General features: G+C 49.1%; 2 protein-coding genes across 5 annotated transcripts in view; one reads left to right on the plus strand and one right to left on the minus strand.

Annotated features, from left to right (window-relative positions):
• Positions 1-2,467: 2,467 nt before the first annotated feature.
• Positions 2,468-6,830, plus strand: EIF3J (eukaryotic translation initiation factor 3 subunit J). Its single transcript, XM_070953685.1, has 8 exons — positions 2,468-2,560; positions 2,653-2,762; positions 2,907-2,988; positions 3,061-3,152; positions 3,250-3,364; positions 3,597-3,755; positions 5,368-5,441; positions 5,963-6,830. Exons 1-8 carry the CDS (start codon positions 2,536-2,538, stop codon positions 6,092-6,094), a joined length of 789 nt encoding a protein of 262 aa, XP_070809786.1. The 5' UTR covers positions 2,468-2,535; the 3' UTR covers positions 6,095-6,830.
• Positions 6,831-7,336: 506 nt separating this feature from the next.
• SPG11 (SPG11 vesicle trafficking associated, spatacsin) overlaps positions 7,337-21,832 on the minus strand; it is a 68,952-nt gene continuing 54,456 nt past the window's right edge. For 3 of the 4 annotated variants that reach the window (XM_070953681.1, XM_070953680.1, XM_070953683.1), the window contains 14 exons: positions 21,516-21,623; positions 19,967-20,129; positions 19,377-19,591; positions 18,250-18,991; positions 16,791-16,933; positions 16,483-16,684; positions 15,969-16,106; positions 15,185-15,318; positions 13,896-14,003; positions 12,181-12,349; positions 10,745-10,833; positions 10,306-10,461; positions 8,248-8,399; positions 7,337-8,082 (listed from right to left, as the gene is read on the minus strand). In XM_070953681.1, the coding sequence (XP_070809782.1) occupies positions 7,902-8,082; positions 8,248-8,399; positions 10,306-10,461; positions 10,745-10,833; positions 12,181-12,349; positions 13,896-14,003; positions 15,185-15,318; positions 15,969-16,106; positions 16,483-16,684; positions 16,791-16,933; positions 18,250-18,991; positions 19,377-19,591; positions 19,967-20,129; positions 21,516-21,623 (2,700 nt within the window). In that variant the 3' untranslated portion in view covers positions 7,337-7,901. Of the gene's footprint in view, positions 8,083-8,247; positions 8,400-10,305; positions 10,462-10,744; positions 10,834-11,876; positions 12,012-12,180; positions 12,350-13,895; positions 14,004-15,184; positions 15,319-15,968; positions 16,107-16,482; positions 16,685-16,790; positions 16,934-18,249; positions 18,992-19,376; positions 19,592-19,966; positions 20,130-21,515; positions 21,624-21,832 lie in introns of those variants that run through there. The other variant, XM_070953682.1, reaches the window with a different exon arrangement.

The following is a 21,832-nucleotide window of genomic DNA, read 5'->3' on the forward strand; positions in this document are numbered from 1 at the left end:
AAATATAAAAATTACTAATATGCAGAATATTTAAACCATCGTGATGGCATGTACTTGTGAACAGATGACTTCTTGTGTGCACAGCTGAGAGAGCGAGCGAACGAGAGCGGTGCCTCAGTCTCCTGCCCGTAGGAGTCCTTGAGGATTTGTTTGGTGTAATGCAGCTCAGTTCCTGCCGCACCAGGATCTCCACAAATGAGAATAGGAAGAGCAGTCAAGCCTTGCGTGGGTTGGCCCTCTGTTATCCTGCAGGTAGCGCCAGTCAGTTTGAAACTTTGGTGTGGCTTCGTCTGTGCGCTACCATCACCCTGCCTGCTCTTGTGGTCCTGGACACTCCTTTGCTGCCAGCGCAGCTGATATGCTATCATAGTGGTTTTCTATATTATTATATGGAAATAGTTTTCAAGCCTTGGTTCTCTAATGCAGGTTACACAAGAGGCTGATATTTTTTTAATGGCGCGTACTCTCCTTTTTTGGAGGCTTTTTATGGAAGGGAAAAATTTGTAGAAGTTAGTAAGCTTTGCCTCGAAACCGCATAGACAGGCCACAGGCTTGGGCTGTTTTTATGTAAAGGATGCTGCAGAATGGCACTTTTTCTAAAGAGAAGTTTGATATTTTGTATGCTTGTTAAAGAAAGAACAGTATTGGAAATTAAAGGTGGACAACTGATAATTGAGAAGTATGTCAATTAATTTTTTATGTATATTACCTGTTTACTTGTACAATTTTATTGTACAAATTACACGCAGCTTCATTTTTGAATGAGTCCTTAAAATAAGGAAAATCTTTTTAGGAAAACATTTAATTTTTGTATTTTTTTGATTTTAAAAGGCATGAATTATATCAACTTTTTCCAATGTATTAATGAAGATTTTAACTTTTCATCAGGTTGAGTGTTTTCTTACTATATTATCTGTTATATATGTAGCTAGCACATGTGTCACTGAACTGTTAAAAAGTTAGCATGTAGAGCAAGCCTGCTTTATGGGAAATCATTATTCATTTAGCACAGAATTATGGTGAATTTTCTGTGAAAAGAGAAAAAAAGGCATTTGCTATCCAGAATGCTGACTTTTTTTTGTATTTAAAGAAAGGTATTTTGCTTGCGGGAAAATGCTACAGATTCATTTTAATGAGAATCTTTGAATTGTATTTATCTTTAGGGCATCTGGGCATCTTTACGCTGTTTTGTCTTAAATGTCTTTATTGAAATAAAATGTACATAATGTTACTATAATATATATAAATATATATAAATATATATACATACACACACACACATTATATATAATGTAAGTAAGCGTGTGTATGTGTGTTTTCCCAGAGGTGATCCCTGTAACCACTTTTTCCTGTTTTGCTAGTAACAGCTTTATTGATCCTTTTGATTTTGAAAATGTTAAATGCTCTCAAAGCTATGAAAGTGGATTATCATCATTATGAGCAACGTAGGAGTGTCTTTGACTCAGATTATTTTTGATTTAAGAGAAGGTAACTCTAGTAATAATTAGTCCAAGCTGCTCCTCTGCGGCTTCTAATGATAGTTCACAACTCTTTGCCAGTGGTCTCCAGAAGGTAGCTTGGGCCCATGGAGAGGCCAAGGGGCTCCTGGTTCGTGTAGAAAGCCACCCCCTTCATCTTCCCCAGCTTCAAAAGACAACTGGAGAGAAGAACTCTCTTCCGAGGAACAGCGGATGCAGGCCCTGTGGAACTTTGGGGGGGGGGGAAGCGAGCGAGTGCGTGGTTTTCTTATGACGGTAGTTTGCTATGCTGCATTCAGAGATTATTTTCTGCAAATCCACTAATGAGTAAATTGAACAGCAGGCCTTGCCTTGAACAATACAACGGACATTTCTCTGTTATTTCAAGGGAATTGTACAGCGTCTTTTTAAGAGTAACTTTTTAAAGCAAATGTGCGTTTTCATGAACGAAATTAATAAACTCAGCTGCTTTTTGTTAAGGTGGAATACTGCAAATAACAACACCGATCCCTGAAGAGAGGAGAAACAAAAGGAATGTGAGGTTTTACAGTCTAAAATGGTAACTTAATCCTATCCTATAGGACAACCAAATCAACTGCTGCAGGCTGCTCTGTAAATACTTATTAAACTATCATTTTGTAATTTGGTGCAAGTCTGGTTTTTAATTCTCAGTAGAAAAGTAACATCGTTTGAGAAAGGACGGTCCAGTCTTTTGTATTGGAATGCTGGCCAAGAGCGATGGAGACGCGAGGATCGTGCAGAAGCCCTCGGCACAAGTACAGGCCTAGTCCTGCTTCCACGGGAGGACGATGCCGGGGGCCTCCCGTACTCCTGGCGTACGTGCCCTCGGGGGGGCCAGCAAAGCTTTCGTTGCCCGCGTGGAAGGCGGCCCCGCCCCCGGCTCGCCCAGTGGGCGGGCCCAGGCCCCGCCTCTTCCGGAGTCGCTGGCGGAAGTAGGAAGCGCGTCGGGGGGCGGGGCGGAAGTCCCGTCGTGCCTCGCGCGGCCCCTCCTGCCTTCTGGCCTGGGCGAGCCGCGAGCGAGAGGGCGGCGGGCAAGATGGCGGCCGAGGCGGACTCTTGGGGTAGGTCCGGCGCCACCGCCGCTGCCCCCTGCCTCCCTCCCTTCGGCCAGGCCGGCCCGGGCCCCCCGCTCACCCTTTCTCTGTCCCCGCAGACGCGGACACCTTCGAGGCGCCGGACCCGCTGGCCGGGCGCCTCGGGCCCACTCCCGCCGTGGTGACCAGGGACCGCTGGGCCGGCGAAGACGAGGACGACGACGTCAAGGTGGCCGGGAGGGGGGCGGGTCGGGGCGGCGGCGGCGGCGGGGGGCCCGGGGCCTTTCCCGGTGCGTTGGGGGAGGCGGGCGGGCGGGCGAGCGGGCGGAGGCCTCCCGGCGGCTGACCGGCGCTTCTGCTCTGCCCCGGCCAGGACAACTGGGACGACGAGGAGGAGGAGCAGCAGCAGCAGCAGCAGCAGCAGCAGGACGAGAAGGAGGCCGAGGCCAAGACAGGTGAGCGGCCGGGCGGCGGGTCCCCGGGAGCCTCCAGCGGGAAGCCGCCGCTAACCTTCCGCCTCTCCGCAGAATCCAAAGTTTCCGACAAGAAGAAAGTAGCCGAGAAAATAAAGGAGCGGGAGAAGCTGCAGCGGAAAAAGCAGGAGGAGGCCATGAAAAGGGTAGGGACGGGACGGGACGGGCCTAGGCGAACGGGGAACGGCCCGGCGCCTGAGCGGGCGCGGCGGGCTCCATTTCTGCTTTGTCTCCCCTTTGAAGTTAGAGGAGTCGGAAGACTCGAAAGAACTGACGCCGGAAGAGCAGTTAGCAGACAAGCTCCGGTTGCAGAAATTGCAAGAAGAGGCAGACCTGGAGTTAGCAAAAGAAACCTTCGGTGAGTGGGAAGGCAGGGCCGGCAGCCGCGCCCCTTGATTTGGCACCTGCGTTGTTCCCCAAAGACTCTGCTGGCCAAAGCTCTCTAGCCAGAGGGTCTCACAACCCAAAGGTCCTCCATCAGTTTTAAGACTGCCAAGGGGTCCCCAGACCAACCTGTTTGAGGAGGAGGTGTCAGCTGATTATTTTATGTGCTTCAGCAGCCCTTTCTATACACTGCTCCTTTCTTACAGGTGTAAATAACATATGTGGAATAGATAGTATGAATCCATCCTCAAAAGATGATTTTACGGAATTTGAGAAATTGTTAAAAGAAAAAATAACACAGTATGAGAAATCCCTATATTATGCTGGATTTTTGGAAACGTTAGTTCGAGATATATGCATTTCATGTAAGTACATTTAGTGAAATACTACTGTTTGCACCCTGCTTAGCTTGGAAATAAAGGACATATTAGAAAAATTCTCTAGTGAAATAGATTAGGCTAATGGGATTGTTATTTAGTAACTCAATCTTGAAAAGGTTTTGTAATGTCTTCTATGTTCTATTTTAATGCTGCTAAGATAGTAGAACATTCCTTCCACAACCAGCCTATCTGATCATCTATTTATCTTACAAGAAAAGCACCTGGGTGATTCCCAACATGTTCTGCATTTTCCAGAAATATCTAAATATATATTAGCTCTTTAATTCAGGATCATTTGGAGTGAAAAATATGTTCAGTTTCCTAAATAGTTAAATCATATTTAATATTTCTGTCCATTTGGTTGCTTGCAATTTCAAAGCTTTAACCAGCTTCTGTATTCTTCTATAAAGATTTAGCCAGACCACTTCATAAAATTAAAATAATTTCTAATAACTTGTATTAAAAATTTCTGTAATATAAAATTCACTGAAGAGAAGAAAGGCTTATCCAATTTAATATATGCTTTTAAGGTCTTTTTAAAATGATGTATTATAAAGTTTAGGACTATAACCTCAGAATGGCCTTATTAAATACTGTTTTTCATTGGGAAGCTAGGGGTGTTGGTAGCCCTCCATTTTTTAACTTTATTACAACAGAATTGAACCAATTAACTATTGGTACCCTATATGGACAGTCACACAAATTGTTCCTCGTTTTTCCTTGATGCTTTATAGGCTACAGTAATCTCAAATTGATAGCAGATGTTAAATGTGTTGTAGACAGCTATTTCCATCAAGTCTTTTGGATATTTTTAAATGTTAAGAAAAGCAGCGGGGAAAGAAGGCATACTTCTGTCTACTCAGTTAAATGAATATTTGTTTTAGCACTTAATATTTTGCAAGGTGTGATCTCTTAGTTTGAGAAGGAATCTGGCCAGGAGGGCATTTTGTCATCTTGTTCTGGTTTTGGGAAAGGAGCAGAGCCCAAGGGGCAGCTCTGTCCAAAGGCTTGAAGGAGACAGGCCAGGCACTGGGAAGAGCTGTGATGTCATTGGGGATTTCCAGGGGGAGGGGGAGGGGGGGGGCTGTCTGGCCTCAGGAGCCTGTGGAGTTACAGTCCAGGTCATGGGAGGAAGATTGCCTGAGGGGAGGGGCTGTTGAGTAAAGGCTGATTTGAGACACTTATAAGCTGCTATGACATTTTGAACAAATTGATGGACTGTAGAGAGGTCATCTTTGGCATTCAGGAAAAAATGAACACTTTAAAATTATTGCTCAACTCTGGATTTTATTTTTTTTCTATGAGCAACATAGCTAACCTTAGTTTTCAGTGAAGAAAGGTAGGCTGCTCATAGCAGGGCCAGGCACTGGTTAGACACTCGGTTCTGTGCTTGAGGTCATAACCCGGATATATGGTGGTACAACTGTGGTGCCTTTTGCCTACCCATAAATTGCCAGCTTATCTGCATTTTCCCTAAACGTATTTTCCCAGGTATTCCAGAGATTTTCTTGTAATGTAAAATTCCTTTGCCACCCTTCTTTTGGGGGCAGAAAAAGCAAGCTGTAAATAATCCCTCCCCTCCTTGTTCCTCCTTTAGTGGAAGTCGATGACTTGAAAAAGATCACCAATTCCTTGACGGTGCTATGCAGCGAGAAGCAGAAGCAGGAGAAGGTGGGTGGGTTGGTGGGAGGGAGGGGGAAGCCCTTCCAAGCTTTGGCAGCCACTATGATATTCGGCTTGACCTGGGGGAGGAGGGGGGAATCAGTGGCTTGTGTGAGAAGGCACCTGGCAGCTAATGTAACTTCTTTCTACTGGCTCCATGAAAACATCTCCTGCTCCTTCTAGGCTTTCTACAACTAAAGTACCACCTTTTGTCTTATTCTGGCAAGCTAGTTAGTTGCTTTACACAGCAGTCTGTAAACGTTGATCAGGATCCTGATGAAAGTAAATACTCCATCAGGTACAGAATACCGCATGTCAGAATAAATGCAAAGGGTTTTTCCTTGATTTGGTACCTTCCACACATTCTGGATTTCAGCTTTCATCAACCCTGGGTAGTTTCTTGGGGGGGTGGGGGAGGAAACTAGCACAGTGGTTTATAAGGGAACTGAGGCTGGCTTTCCCTTTTGTAGCCCAGGATTGTCGTGGTCCAGTTACGTTCTTAAATCTGAGCTGTTCCTTTTTCTTTCCAGCAAAATAAAGCCAAAAAGAAGAAGAAAGGTGTGGTGCCTGGTGGAGGTCTAAAAGCAACGATGAAAGATGACCTGGAAGACTACGGTGGCTATGATGGCGGCTACGTACAAGACTTTGAAGACTTCATGTGACCCGTTCTTTCCGTCTGTTGGTTTGCCCAAACTCCCCTAACTGTAGCACAACTCCTTTCCTTTCAATTCTGCCAAATGCAACAATCAGAAAGTGCAGTATCTTTGTGCTGTTGGTTATCCTGTCACAACTTGACACATTGGAATACCTGTCTTGATGCCGAGGGAATAAAATTATGAAGCTCAATTATTTTATTCAATGATAGGAAATAACGGAATATCGAAAAGGTGTGTCTTCATGGCAGCGAAGCAGCACTAAATTGGACATTAATTTTGACCTGGCCGAAGTCGTATTATTACCAGCAGAGTTAGTAATAACAATCTCTATCTTTTTTACAAGAAACTACCCAGAAAACAAAGGCAGTTTGCAGCAAATGCATGGGTTTGCAGTAGTATTAAAATGGCTTTTCTATTAGAATTTGGTTTTTCAGTGGCTTGAGGGACGTAGCTATAACTCTTCCCTGACTTCCAAGCTTGAAAGGGGCAAACGGGCTGTTTTTCTTGCCCTGGGAGGGGGAAGGACCTCCTCTGAACAGGTCAGCTGATTCTTTGGGACAGTTTCTTGTCACCCAGTTTGGTGGCTCTCACAAGACTGCGGTTTTTTCATGCATAGGAATCCTGCTTAGCAAACTGCAACAGTTACAATAGTTGGGCAAATTGTTATGTTCAGAATTATGAGATCTGCAAATGTTTTATAAAAGCAACTAATTTAATAAAATCACTATTGTGAGGACTGAGATTTTTAGTCAGCTTGTGCTTTTCCCATGGGCAATAACCATTGCTGACAAGGGACCAAATTGCCAAGGGAAGGCGGCGGCTCTTCTCTCAACCACTCAAGTGATCATGTGGATTGCCCGGTTCTGGCCACACCCTCCCCTCTTCAGTCAGGCTGCCCTCCATTAATAGCCAGTGACTGGAGTTTCCTCAACCCCCCCCCCCAAAAAAAAAACCCAGGTAATAATGGCTCCTCTTTCTAAGCATGCAAGCGGCTAAATTGTATTCTCTTTTAAGGACGGGACAGTAATCAGTCAGTAGCCACAACCATGACATGGCTTCCAAACTGCATCCCAATGGTTCTGGGGGAAGGGGCAAAAAGCAACAGGGAATCCTCCTTGACTGCCATGGCTTCCGAGGGCAGGATGCCTAACCAGCCTTGGCTATTTGATCTGCGCTTAGCCTCCTCTCCCCATATCTAAATTGTCCACCTTTCCCCCCCCCCCCACTTCAAATTAAACAACACAAGCATTTTCTGGTTCTTTGAGCCATTCATATATGCCTGATACATCCTTGCACACAGCTACCGGCAGAAGGTGGAACTGCCCACCTTTGCAAATTCCTGAAAAAGTGACACAGAGCTATAATGCTTCAACTCAAAGCTCCAAAATGGGGCCAAATTCACAAAGCCGCTCAATAGGTCCAAAAATAGATCTGGAAAAGCTACTTGTTTTCTGATATAGAAGAAAAAATAGTTCTGAAATACTCGCAGGTCAAATCCAGATGTTTTGCTCTCTGGCCACAAGATCATTCAAAACTATCTCTAAGCTTCAGCCAAGGAAGTTGGTCTTCAATGTGAAGTTCCTTTAATCCAATGGCAGCTGCGCTTCAGTCTGACTTCAGAAGTCAATATATTTGACACACAGTCCCAGATTAATAATCCTCTATTTTGGGCAGTTCACATCATTTGAAAAACAGCATCTTGGGTGATCTTTTCTTTTTCCTCTGGATGACTGAAAACGTAATTCCCTGAGTTGCTTTTTTTCTGGCTTGTCTGAACTTTGTTTGCAGTTCTACTTTGCTCAGCCAGGATGAGCTAATTGGCCAGCAAATCGTTGAGACAGCAGCCTGTTTGGGCGTCATTCAGGAGCATGTTCACCACATCATAGAACTGGTTGTCATAGGCGAGCTTGTAATAGACATAAATGTCCTCGCAGTAGGTCAAGAGCTTCTTCAGGTTTCTTACGGCAGACTCGTTGGCTGCGTGCTGCTTGAACCTGAAAGAGAAGGAAGGGCTGTCAGCTAACGGAGCCCACTCTCCTTCCCTCCCCAGCTCCAAAAGCTTCTGCCCCATCGGTTCCTCTTGGCTCCTGAAGAGGGAAACCACATGCCGTCTTCCAGGCTGCCTGGAAAGGCCAAACTGGGTGGCAGAGAAGACTCACTTGTGGGCGATCTCTTCGAAGGTGCCCGTCCTGAGCAGCCCGTGCTGCTTGTGCTCCTCCAGGTAGTTGAAGTCGCCCTTCAGGATCACCTGCTGATAGAGCACCTCTGACCAGTCTGGAGCGAAGTCATAGGCCTCGGCCACCACGGCTGCCTGGAGAAAGAGGGAATCCCGGGGCCCCTTTGAGCCACAGCCTGCCTGTCCCCAGCCTGCTTTCCCACTGCTAGGAACAGTGAGTGGTGGTACCCAACGTCCACTGAGGCTTGAGGAAAGCCAGAAAGCATCAGACCTTATCCTGGAACTGAAAGGGAGCGAGGAAACAAACCTCAAGAGCTTCTTGTACAGATAGACCTCGAGTTATGACAGGTCACTTAGTGATGGCTCAAAGTTATGACATACACAAAAAGTACTTGTGACCCCGTCCCAAAGTTAGTGTGTTGCAGCACCCCTGTGGTCATTCATCTTTATGATTGGACCTGGGACCGACTGCAGAAACGCTGCAATGCACATAACACCGCATATTCCTCCCCCCCAGTTGCCCCACTGGTTCCCACAGGCCCTGAGCCTCCTTTGCTAGCCCACCGGCTTCCACATGCTCCTACCCACCACGTCACCATTTGCTCACTTACCCTTCAGAGATTGCCAGAACTCGGGATGTCGAGGTAGGAAAGGAGGACAGGCTGTTCCATCGCTGGTCCACGTGGCAGGAAAGTGGCACGGCCCTGTTTTCAACAAAACTCTTCTCTTGCCGCACTCCCTCTTCTGTCCTGCAAACGCAGGTACGAACGTGGCCACTTGCTCCCTCTTCCAGTAAACTCACGTGGCCACACCCTCCCTCTTTCTCCCAGCGAATGCAGCAGGCTGGCCAACTTTTCTCTGATGCTGGGAGAAAGGTGTGGCCACACGTGTTTACTGGAAGAGGGAGCAGGTGGCCACATTTGTACCTGCGTTTGCAGGACAGAAGAGGGAGAGTGTGGCGAGGGAAGAGTTTTGTTGAAAACAAAGCTGCGCTGTTTTTCTGCCACACGGACCAGCAATGGAACGGCCTGCTCTTCTTTCTTACCCTGACGTTCGGAGCTCTCCAAAGAGACTGTTGAGGAGGTCCAAGTGGCTGTGGGGACCCCAAGGGCAGCATGTGGCATCTCAGTGGGGGGTGGTTTTGGGAAGCCAGGGCAGGTGGTCTTCCTACACCAACCCACCATCGCCTTCTCCACCTGATTCACCCTCTGTGCACTTAATGACTCGCACACTCGATTAACAAAATGCATGGAGGGGGGGGAGAGGCAGGATGGGGCTCATTCATTTAATTATGGTCTCAATTGTGGTTGGAAGCAAAAAAAATGCAACTAATAATTAGCCTCCCTGTTATGACAGAATTGGGACCAGGATTTTTGTCACTAAGCAAGGTGGCCGTAAGGTGTGATGCCACATGACTTAGCCAAAGCAACCTTGGCAGCCCCGCCAAGTCGTAACTCTTATTAAGCTTACCTATTGCTTCTCAAGAGGAACAGTCATTAAGTGGGAAGCCGTGGAAGCCCCCGGGAAAGAGGGTGAGGTGGGGGAGGCCAGGGAGGGCCAGTGTAAGCGGCAGAGGAATTGAGGGAGGAAGGCCAGTAGTGGGAGCTCAGGGATGCTGCTGGGGTGGAGAGCCGAGGGAGGCCGAGTGAGCGCAGGAAGGCTGGCCAGACTGATCAGAGCGCCTGGAGACCTTCCCTGCTTGGGAGGAAGCTTGCAAATGATGATCACGTGATCTTAGGGCGCTGCCCAATGCCCAAATCGTAACCATGTGATTGTGAGAATGCTGCGGTAGCCAGAACTTCAAGAACTGGGTGTAAGTACCACTGGTTCAGCCCTGCTGCAGTTTTGAGTGGAAAGAGGCTTGTTTTGTATTTATTTATTTATTTTATTTATTTATTTAATTGATTTATTTAGCATTTATGAACTGTCCATCTCCCTCAAAGAGGAACGATAGGAAAGAGGACACCTCCTGGCATTTTTCTTCTAATCTCTTTTCAGATAAAGCAAACCGTCTCTTCCAGGGGGCGAAAGCCCTTCTCACCTGGTAGAACCTGGGCAGTGCCAGGATACAGGGCATCAAGCTCTTCCGCCTCAGGTTGATCAGCTTGGTTTTGTGCTGAGTAGTCAGGAAGTGGAGCTGCAGGGTGATGAGCCTGGTCAACCTCTTGCAGCGCAATGACTGGCACACGCAGAAATCCTAAACGCCGGAGCAGAGGGGCATCAGGCAGAGCAAGGAGGGAGCCCCGGGAGCAACCGCCTTCCCGCCCTTTTCGTCACACACCAAATCCAGAAGGGAGACATCAACACCCACCCTTCAGCTCCAAACACATTGGAGCACTTGGCAAATGGCAGGCGACGTTACTGACATTATTGGTTTGCTGAAGCCAATACCCCACTCCTACCTCAGCTGCAGATCCCACCACAAGATGCCAGTGACCCAATGACCCATGCGCCAGGCACCTCCTCAGTCCCCGTCTCACCTTGGAGTAGCTCTCGGCAGCATCTAGGAAGAGGGTGAGGGCTCTCATCAGGAGCTTCTTCAAGCTTGGCACGTCCTGAAGGCTCTCCTCTAGAAGGGAGAGAGCAGCTGGTAGCCTGGGCCATCGTGACAATCCCACCCAGGATCGTGGGATGAGACTCTCCCCAGGCAGAGAGGAGTGAGGTGGCAGCAAGTGACCCAGCACTGAACCAGAGGTATTTCACCAGCCCAAATAACAAGAGCCGCCTCCCTCAAGCTGGTTTGGACACAGGCGACCAGGTGCAAGGGGCGACAGTCCTGCTGCCCCATCTAAGTGGATGAGGACACGCTGAATAGAACAGCAGAGCTCTCCATTGGAAAAGCTCAGGCCTGAAGGGGCTTCCTTGGAGTGAGGACTGTCCCACCAGCCAGCCATGAAATCCAGCAACAGAAGCAACCTCATTCTCTCTCCTGGAACCACAATGGGAAAATCCGGCTGGCACAGAACTCCAAGGGAACACTGGCATCAAAGCAAAAACTGCCCTTTTCTGGTATCTGTCCGGTCCCATAAATCCCTATAGGACCGCTGTCATTCTGGTGGGAGGGGGGAGGCTTAGGGGGACCTTCTGTTTCTGTTTCTTGCTTTGCTTTGCTGTAACTTTTGGGACCTTGGGAGGGGGAAAGGAATGTGCCTCCCGCTGGCTGCCTTATCTCGTCTCTGGAGAAGAATAGCAGGCGTTTGTCACCCTCTCAGCCGGAGTTTCCCTTAACATCTTCACACACAGGGATTGGCTCGATGATGGATTGGACTTTGGGAGGGGCTCTGTCTGCACTGCTTTAATCTAACGTTTGGAAAAGCTAATTCCTGCCTAGATCTCTTGCTATTACGCTCTTCCAATAAAAGTGTCCTTTGGAAATGAGAAGACTGGCAGGGCCTTACATTATCACTGAGTCCAAGCTACAATAATGTTCACAGTTCTTAGACGTGCCAATTGTGTTGCAGTTACTGCTGGAGGCTCTTTGTCCTTCCCAGCAGCAGCCAAAAAGCAGCTTCATTTGCAGACCTGCTTCTAGAGGACTCTGCAGCCCAGCGCAGCTGACTCCACGGGAGGCTCTTGCCTGAAGGGGAACCTGTGGAACCCTCATCACTGGACCTCCTGCCTGGGGGTTGAGTTCGGCAACACTCGGGGGCCACAAGAGAGAGAGAGTTTCTGAGGAGCGACTGGCTCTTGGTAGCCCTGCGGGGGTCTATGCTGCCCATCAGGCATATTTTCCCCCTTCCTCAAAGCCTGAAGGAAAGAGAAAGCGGAGCTGGGCCCTCAGTGTTCCTTGCTCCCTCGGGAGAAGCAAGGTGAAGAACAAGCAGCAGGAGAGTCCAGCCCGACGGATCCCCGAGTGCAGCCTCCATCCACCCAGAGTGTCCGCCAGAGGGGCCTACCTGGACAGGTGAGCCCTTACCCCATGGCTGAGATTCAATGAGCTTCAGCTGGACATTGGCCGCAGCCTCGTGGTTCTCCCCAATCTCCCGGCACATGCTGAAGCAGAGGGCAATCATGTTGTGCTTCTCACTGTCTCCCGGCCGGCAACGTTTGATGTAGTCTAGCAGGGCGGTCTTGAGGGTCCCGTTCTGCAAGAGGGAGAGGGAGAGGGAGAGGTGCAGCAGGAGGAAAACTGGCATCTCACCAGCTAGAAGTCTGCCACACAGTCCCAAGCAGCCAATCCCACTGGTCCAAGTGGCCCAGGCCTCCCCCTCCACTGGTCAGGAGACAGACGTCCTTCACAATGGCAGGAGTGGGGGGGCTTGAGGCGATCCCGACCCAGCCGCCAACTGAGCGCATCCCAAATTGGTCACTGCTACCTTGAGCATGTCCACTGAGCAGGAGATCACTCTGGATCAAGGCTTCCACTGCTACTCAAAGCAGGAAGGTTTTCCCTAACATTGATTCAGAATCCACCTTCCTTTTACTTAAGTCCAATATTCCATGTGCTGCACTTTGGAATGATAAAAAACGGGCCTTGACTTTCTTCAAGGCAGCACACTTGGAAATAATTGGAAACTCCTGGCAGCAAAACTTTCCTTGGTTATTAGCAAATCAATGCCATCTCATGGTTTTCTCAGAGTTTCATGTTAAACTTCTGATTATATTTTAGCTTCTATGTCCTTTGTGGTTTAATGTTTGGCATACTGCTCTCCAAAGTTGCAAAATAGTTGCTGTTCTCCTTTCTAAAATAGACTTTAAATGAATAATCCTGGGCCCAGCTTTCCCAAGACATAGTCAAAGCTGGAAGATAATAACCGTTGTGGTTGGAGGGAGGGAAATGAAGGCTGCTTAGACTTAGAATAACTTTATTGTCACTTTAAATGTACACTAATTGGCATATATATATATATATATATATATATATATATATATATATATATATATATACCGTGTTTCCCTGAAAATAAGACTGTCTTATATTTTTTTGAACCCTGAAATAAGCGCTTGGCCTTATTGCCATGCGCTCAAAAGCCCGATTGGGCTTATTATCAGGGGATGTCTTATTTTGGGGAAAACAGGGTAAAATGAAATTTTGTTGCACACAGCTGTCAGAGGGTCACCAATATACACTACGTAAACATGACTAAACAAGCAAACAAACAAATAAATTCTGCTGCCCAGAGTTATACAACATAAAAGCAACAAATCTAATAAGCCATTATCATCTTTTCCCATAATCCGTTGTGCCATGGCAGGAAGAGAGGGCAGCAGTGGTGGGATGATGGTTCCCAAGGACTTCTGAAGGAGTCCTCCCTTCCGCCTATGAGCCCTCCTGCTACAAAGAGAGGTCATAAAAGAGCAGGAAGTTCTGAACAAGTCCAAACTGATTTCTGGTGATGACTGAGTTGCTTTTAAGTCCTTCAAACTTTATGACCTGCCAGGCAGAAATGCCAGACTACTTGATTGCAAGTTCCTCCTTTGCTGGAAGACAGCTGGAAGCACAGGAGGAGCTTGGGAAGAAACTCTAAACTGCCCCACCTTAACTCTCTTCAATATAGTAATAGCAATTGCGCTTAGACTTATATACCTCTTTGCAGTGCTTTTTACAGCCCTCTCTAAGGGGTTTACAAAGGGAAGGGATGCCAACGCCACCCCGGCCTGGGGAAAGCAGATCTGGTTCATAATGCCTACCGGGTCCAGCTTCTTTCTCATCAGCACCTCGAAGTAATGCTTTTCATGCAGGAGGTCAAAGATGTAGGTCATCTCATTGTACCTGCCAATACCGGTGAGAAGGCGAACCTTTGGGGAGAGAAGAACTTTCAGCTGAGTGAAATGGCAGCCTACATTCACAAGAACTCCACTCCCCCCATAAGGGCACCAGGGGGTCTGGGCCGTATCTGCCACGTCCTGATATCCAGCCAGCTTCAGAAAGGACGGCTTGGAGTCCCAGTCAATCCTCGACTTACAACAGTTCACTTTTTTTTTTTAAATTGATTTATATGCCACCCTTCTCCGGAGACTCAGGGGGGCTTACAATGCCTTGGTAGTACAGTGGTCTAAAGCACCCTGTTATTAAGAACAGCTGCCTGCAATTACTGCAGGTTTGAATCTCGCCAGGCTCAAGGTTGACTCAGCCTTCCATCCTTCCTAAGGTAGGTAAATTGAGGACCCAGTTTGTGGGGGCAATAAGCTGACTTTGTATAAAATATACAAAAGGATGAAGGCTATTGCTTAGCGCATTGTAAGCCACCCTGAGTCTCCGGAGAAGGGCGGCATATAAATCAAAATTTAAAAAAAAAAAAAAAATGTGCTAAGCAATAGCCTTCATCCTTTTGTATATTTATACAAAGTCAGCTTATTGCCCCCACAAACTGGGTCCTCATTTCACCTACCTTAGAAAGGATGGAAGGCTGAGTCAACCTTGAGCCTGGTGAGATTCGAACTTACAGTAATTGCAGGCAGCTGGTGTTAAATTACAGTGCCTTTGTCTGCAGAGCTATCCACTTAGCTCTGCAGGCCCACTTAGTGACCACTCAAAGTTACAAGGGCCCTGAGAAAAGTGGCTTATGGTCATTTTTCACACTTGCAACCATTGGCAGCATCTCCGTGGTCAAAATGCAGGCGCTTGGCAACTGACTCATATTTACGATGGCTGCCGTGTCCCGGGGTCACACGGTTCCCTATTCCAGCCTTCTGACAAGCAAAGTCAAGGGGGAAGCCAGAGTCACTTAACCACTGCAGCGATTCACTTAACAACGGAAATTTTGGGCTGAATTGTGGTTGTAAGTCGAGGACTACCTGTACCTGTCTCCACTGAGAAGCTGAGAATGAGCAGATCCTAAGGCCAGATGAGGACACTCTCTCTGCCCTGAGAGGAGCTGCAGCCTCCAGCTAAGAGCCCCGAAGAGTTTGGGGCTGGGAGGGGCAGGTTCTTGCTCCACAACTGCAGCCCCTCCCTACTCTCGGAGGAGTTAACCTACCACAAGGCCGTACTCTTCCTTTGGCGCCAAGTGTTCATCTGTGAGCAGCCGGGCAGCTTGGAGAACACGAGTGATGCCTTCCATGTGACAAGTCAAGCTGAAGCAGTTGTGGGCCAGAATCAGGAGCTCCACAGCTAAGGAAGGAGAGGGGCTTCCGTGAACAAACGCTTGTGCTGCACACTAACCCTGGCCTCCTCCCACATGAGACTCAACTACAACCCCCAGCAATTCAGCCAACATGGACAATGACCAGGGACGTCGGGAGTTGCATTTCAGCCAACTGGAGGACCAGAGTTCCCATCTGATCCAAGAGAAAGCAAATGTTGTTCAAAGGAGGGAACAGACGACGTGGTCACGGATTCATCATTTGCCAGTTTTTCCCAGCTCTCCCACTTTGTTTTTCTTGGAAACATTAGCACATCACTGAAGAATCCCCCCTCCCCCCCAGCACTAGAGGTGCAGAGAAGAAAAGCAGGCAAGCAGGGGCCTCCCTGGAGAAGGCAGCGGCTTCTGGGCTTTGATCCTCAGGAACACGATGGCACAGTTCAATACGTGTCACCATGTTGTGTCAATATGGACTATGTAAGAAGAGTCAGCAAGAGACACAACATGAAGGTGAGGTCAAAGGAGATCCAGATTCCCCTGGCCAATAGATCCTCATGAGATCTTTGCCAAAGTATAGGTATTTTGGATTTCAGTCCGAGTTGAGACTCAGAAGTCCTCACAAATCTAACCTTAAATTCCAACCTCACAAGGACCCATTTTCTATCCACCACGAACTTACTACAGGCAAGCTCCCCATGTGGCACAGAGGAAACCTTATCCAGCAGCTTCAGGCCGACAAGTGTGTGGTCCTGGCAAAGCTTGGCCAGTTGTAGGAACCTCTGGCTCTCCTCCGCAGGATTCAGGGCTGGAGTTTGCTCTGTAAAATAAAATAAGACAGGCTGCGTCTCTCTCTCCTCTGGTCCTAGGAATTATATTATAGTCCTTCAGTAGCATGACATAATTCGATTAAATAATGATCACGTGAGCTACAGTCCTGACAGAACCTAGGTTAAAAAGGCAAATCAGAGAATACAGCAGCAATCAGAGAATAATGAAGAGTTGGAAGGAACCTTGGAGGTTGAAGCCCTGCTCAAGCAGGAGACCCTATCAAAATCAATCAAATCCTCAAAACCCATCAAAAGAGAAGCGTGAAATGACAAGGCTTGGCCAAAGTCCAGCAAGCAGCAACTATCCAGAGCCAAACCCATTTGTCCAGCTTCGTGTTCCCAAGCAGAGACCAAGAGTGGACTTACTGCCTCTTCCTTCCGAAGGCGCCAGCAGCTCACGTGTGATTTCCTCTGCCACAAGCTCAGCCACAGCCCCTGGCTCCAGCCCCTGGTTGGTGATGAAGGCCTGGGCCTTCTTGTACCAATCTGGCTGCTGGGAGGACAGGATTGCCCGAAGCAGCTTCTCTGAATCGTGGACGGCGATCTCACTGAAGGCACAGCCCAGCTCCTGCAGAGAGCCAGGATGGGGGGAGAGGAGTCAGATCACTTACCTTCCCGCTTGAGGCACGAGGGCTGCTTCTCCTTCACCCCAATTCCAGACCCCAGCGACGTACTTTGGAGAGTTCGTAAAGGTAGAGAGTCTGTCGACAATAATTCCGACCATGCACACATTCTGCAACTAAAGTCTGCAGGCTGCCGACCACTCCACTATCCGGAGAGGAGCCCCCCACAGAGGACCAGGAATCGAGGCTTGAGGCTGAGAAGAAAACCAAGATCTCAGAGTTGAGCAAACAGCCAGAGCAATACACCGGGCGGGGGGGGGACACACCTGGGAGCTGCCAGCATCACAATCGAGCAGGACACATTCAGCTGTTTAGAGAGAGCCTAAGATGCATCCCCACCCCCACTTGCCACGCTCACAAATTCTGAACCCACAGAACCTCTGGACTTGCAGATGAGTTGCTGAGTGGCACCATCCTTCTCCACTTATTTCTGGAGGGGGGAAATGGCACAAGTGGTCCTCGGCTTACAGCAGTCATTGGGAATTTCTATTGCTAAGCGAGGGGATGGTAAAGGCTGACTGCAGTCCGGATTCCACGATCTTTAGGGGAGGAAACTTCCTGCTGCCAGGAAGTTGCAAGCAGGCCAGCTAGCAGGTAGTAAGTGGCTGATGGCGGGTGGGGGAGGGTACACGGCAAGGCTCGGGGTGGGTATGGGGGGGTGCGTGAGGGTGCTGAGAGGGGCAGCAAGGGCTGGGGAGGGGGAGCGGAATGCACTGGGGTGCAGAAGGGTGCAAAGGTGGCACCTCAGGGAGGGTGTACAAAGGAGGCACTGTGCAGGGGAAGGGGAAGGGAGCTTCAGCCAAAGCACAGAGGGGTGGGTGAGGGGCCGGCATGGGGCAAACGCAGAGGGGCTGGGGAAGGAGGAGACTTACTCCCATAACTTGCAACCTGCTTTGCTGGCTTCCCCACTGACTTTCTGAGGAAGCTGGCAGGGAAGGTTGCAAATAGCATCACATGATGCTGGGAGCCGCAACCGTCATAACTGTTGAGCCGGTCATCAAGCGCACAGATGGAGATCATGTAATTATGGGGAGGCTGGAACTCTGAGGACCATTCATTCAATGCTCCTGTGACTTTGAATGGTCATAAGTCAAGGACTACCTGTAGTGATTTTAAAATGTCAGAAGGGCAAAATTGAAACAGGAGGCCTCCATCCCTGGTAGAATGGCCATCGTAAAACCCCACTGCCACTGCTCACCCTGCCTCACTACAGAGACAGGCTGGCAATGGGCTATAAGGAGCCGTGGGTGGCGCTGACTCTGCCCTCAGTCAGGAATTGGATCCTGACGGGGCTCCAGGTTGACTCAGCCTTCCCTCCTTCCGAGGTGGGTAAAATGAGGACCCAGATCGTTGGGGGCAAGAGGCTGACTCTGTAAAATGCCCAGAGAGTGCTGTAAAGCACTGTGGAGCAGTACATCAGTCTAAGTGCTATTGCTATGAGGAAAGAGTACAATGGCCTATGGGAGACCAACTGGTCTCACTCGGATGTTTCATGGTGGATGCAACTTACAACTCTTCAACCGTTTCTTTTCGGGTGCCGCTTCTCTGTGCCTCTTGCTGTTCTCAGCTGCCAGGAGAGCCTGGATCTCTGGATGGAAGCAGCCCTGGGCGTCCTCCCCCAAGGCCAGCATTCTGCAGTGCAAGATCAGTGCGACGTCTCTGCTGTAGAAGCTGAAATAGCGGCAAACCCGGGCAGCTTCGTGCACGCTTCCTTCATCCAGAAGACATCCAATCAGAAAGCTCAGTGACGCCGCTTCAGCTTCGGAAAGCATAACTGTGGATGTATCCTGGGAAGGGAAACCTCTGAGCTCCAGGTACTTTGGGATGTTTAAAGCAGCAACCTTAGAAAAGCAGAATTCCTTGGCCAAGGAGTCAAAGGACAGCTCACTACTTATGGAAATCTGGTGAGAACCTCTGGGCTCGATCTGCCCTGTGCCTTGGCTGAAAGTTTGTCGCCTGATGTGGCACCACCAGATTCCCCTCTCTATCTTCTCCAGATCATCTACAGGAACCGGGTCGCTTCTGACTAGCCAGTGTCCAGCTAAAGTAAGCAGGAGTTGCCTCTCTGACACCCTCTCATCCTCCGGGCCCTCCGAGACCAAGTCTGCCTGAGCTGAGAAGAAGCCGGAGGCAGCTCGATTGGAGATGGCATTTTGCACATAGTTCTCGTGGCACTTCTTCCAGAACTCAACTCTTGTCCGTTTTTGAGTCCAGTGGCCAACCTGTTTCAAGAGGAGGTGGTTTTGGAGCACCTGGAAAGGACACAAGCCACCATCAGAAGCCAAGGAACTCCACTGCACAGAAATGATTGTCTGACACAGAGCCTCGTGATCCCAGGGATGGCTTCCCCACCCCCACCCCGGGTGCCTCTCTCGCCCTTCCTATTCAGCCCCTCTTCCTGGCAGAGGTTCATTGAACTCTGGAGAGCCGAGTGTGGCTTGTGAAGGCCAGGCTGCCTCGGGCTGGCAGGGGTCCCAAAGTGCTGGGAAAGCCCACTGTGCCAATGCAGATCTGGACACACAGCTGCAACAGACATGGGGGCGGGGAAAGCAGCCACCAACAGGATGACACTAACTTTGCAGTAGGTGAAACGCAATCAACGGGAATAACAACAAAAAGGGCTGGGCTCCAGGGTACCTCCTGAATGACAACATTGTCTACAGGCAGTGCTGCCAGCTCTGCTACATTGCGAGCCACAGAGAAAGAGCTGCTCTCCTGCAGCTGCTCCAGAATCCTCTGGCACTCCTCCTGAAACCTCTCAAAGCTGTAGTTGCCCAGCAGAGTCCGGCTGATGGAGGTGGGTGAATCTTTCAGGATGGTACCGAGGGCACTGAGCTTCTTCAGATCTGGTCCTGCACCCAAAAAGGAGAAGAGCAATAGCGACAGGAGAGGGACAGCCTGTAGTTGAACAACAAGACAGACTTTGGGGATGGAGCAAAGGGGCTTTTCTTGAGCCCCCCACCCCCACCCCACCCCCACCCCACCCCCACCGGACAGGGCTGCATAGCTGAGGCACCCCAGTTGGGAGAGAACCTAACATCAAAACCAGGGAAGCCCTGCAGCTAAATCAGCCAATGGAGCCCACTGAATGCAGCACCCTATTCTCCGAAACAGTCACCGGCTGTCACATCAGCAGGCAATTTACTGCCACCTGATATAAGTCAGACTGTCCTGAGCCCCCAAGCCCCAGCAGAGAAGAGAAGAGAAGAGAAGGAAGGTGTCCTTGCCATGGAGAAGAGCAGTTCCTGCATCTGCAAGCAGCTCGAGGAGTTTTCTGAACTCGTACTCTGTTCTGCACTGCTGCAGCATCAGGTTGAGTAGGAAGGAGGCCTGCAACTCCAGCCAAGGCCCAGGGAGGACGGGCAGCCACCTCTCACACTGAGCTTCAAGCTGCAGGAAGAACAGGTCATTGGGCAAGACTGTTTCAAAACCTTTCCTCTGCAGCTCCAGTACAAAATAAAACAATAGCCAGCCCCTCCCCGGCTGGGAAATAAATAGGAGGGGTTTGGGAGTGGCCAGTTGTTGCAAACAACTGTTCATTTCTAGTATACAAGCAATTCAGATTTCTTGGAAAGCCACTCAGGCAGCAGCAATTTTGGTACCTGGAAAGTCTGTGCACAAAGAAATGCTTGTACACACATCGGCCAGATGAAGGCTCCTTCCACTGAAAACCCTGCTTTGCTGAGCAATGCCTCTTCCCTGAGAAAGCCTCTTTCCTGGACCAGCCTCTTCGCCCTCAAAATGTACAACTTCCCACAATATCTGTTCCTAAATCAGGAGCGGAATTTACCCTTCTCATTCACACCGGTTCTTCTCGCTACCTGGCCTACTGACAATCACCAGGGGGCCACACTCCTTTGCCCCCATGTGGGACAAGCATGATTCCAAAACAGAGGTCTGACCCAGCCTCCGCAAGCCATGATAAAATGTTTACTCGCGAGTAAACAACCCCCTTTTTTATAACAGGGCGGTAACAGTCTTTTATTCACAGGGATAAACAAAAGAATCAAACGTAATTAGTCCCTTGGGTTTATCCAAGAAATCTGAATTGCTTGTATACTAGAAATGAACAGTTGTTTGCAACAACTGGCCACTCCCAAACCCCTCCTATTTATTTCCCAGCCGGGGAGGGGCTGGCTATTGTCTGTCCCTGAGAGCTGGCTTATTGCTTTCCTTTGCTCTCCTCTCCTTTCTACGCATACAGAGCATCTGTTCCTCCCCCTCACTCAGCTCAGGCCCTGAAGACAGCTGCCTCTCCACCTGGGGGAGGACAGAATGCCCCAGCTCTGCCTCTGTTTCTGATGCTGTTTCCTTATCAGAGCCTTCCAAAGGCTCCGAAGCTGGCCCAGGCTCCCCCTCCCCCTCCCCGTCTTAACTCTGCAGCTATCTCTGCTGGCAGCAGACCCACAATAAACAGTCCTTCCCTTGAAATGCCAAGTTTCTTCTTTGGCCACAAGAAAGACGAGGGAATGGAGTAGATATGAGCTCCCTGATGGCTCTGCTTGTGAAGGTGACAGCCATGGGTCACCCCTGGGCATTCCCACCGTTAAGACAAGAGGCATGAGAAGAGTTCCACATCTTTGATCTCATCAACAGGGGATGAAAAGGCACAAATCCAGGAACCGAGAAGGACCACCCTGGCAGGACCCGTGGGAATTCTGATCACCTGGGAGCCAGGCGACCTCCAAAGGGCTGGGAGCATTCAGGACACAAAAAAGGAAATTTGCCTGTTGGGTTTGTAAAAAGCTACAGGGGCCAAATTAAATTTCTGCTTACTTTTGAAAGATTGTCTTGAAATGTGAGCAGTTTCATCTTGGCTTGGCTGTAATTTTTGTAGTCCATGCACAATTCATACACTTCCAGCATTATCAGCAAAGGAGAATCCTGAATATCAGAAGAGAAATAAAGAATTGTGTGCCCAAATTCTACCAAGAGTGGGTTGTACATCTTTGGAAGGAAAAAAGGTGAGTTCTGGATAGAGGAAGGGGTAGAATCTCTTCCGGATAAGTGGATAAGTTCTGAGAGGGGAGCTCTCGTCTGCCGGATGTCTTCAAGCCCATGTCTGGCAGCCATTGGGTAGGAAGAAAACGGTC

The sequence above is a fragment of the Pituophis catenifer genome, unplaced genomic scaffold (assembly GCF_029215685.1).
Source record: "Pituophis catenifer annectens isolate HBS135680 unplaced genomic scaffold, rPitCat1.0.hap2 SCAF_14, whole genome shotgun sequence".
Taxonomy (NCBI): domain Eukaryota; kingdom Metazoa; phylum Chordata; class Lepidosauria; order Squamata; family Colubridae; genus Pituophis; species Pituophis catenifer.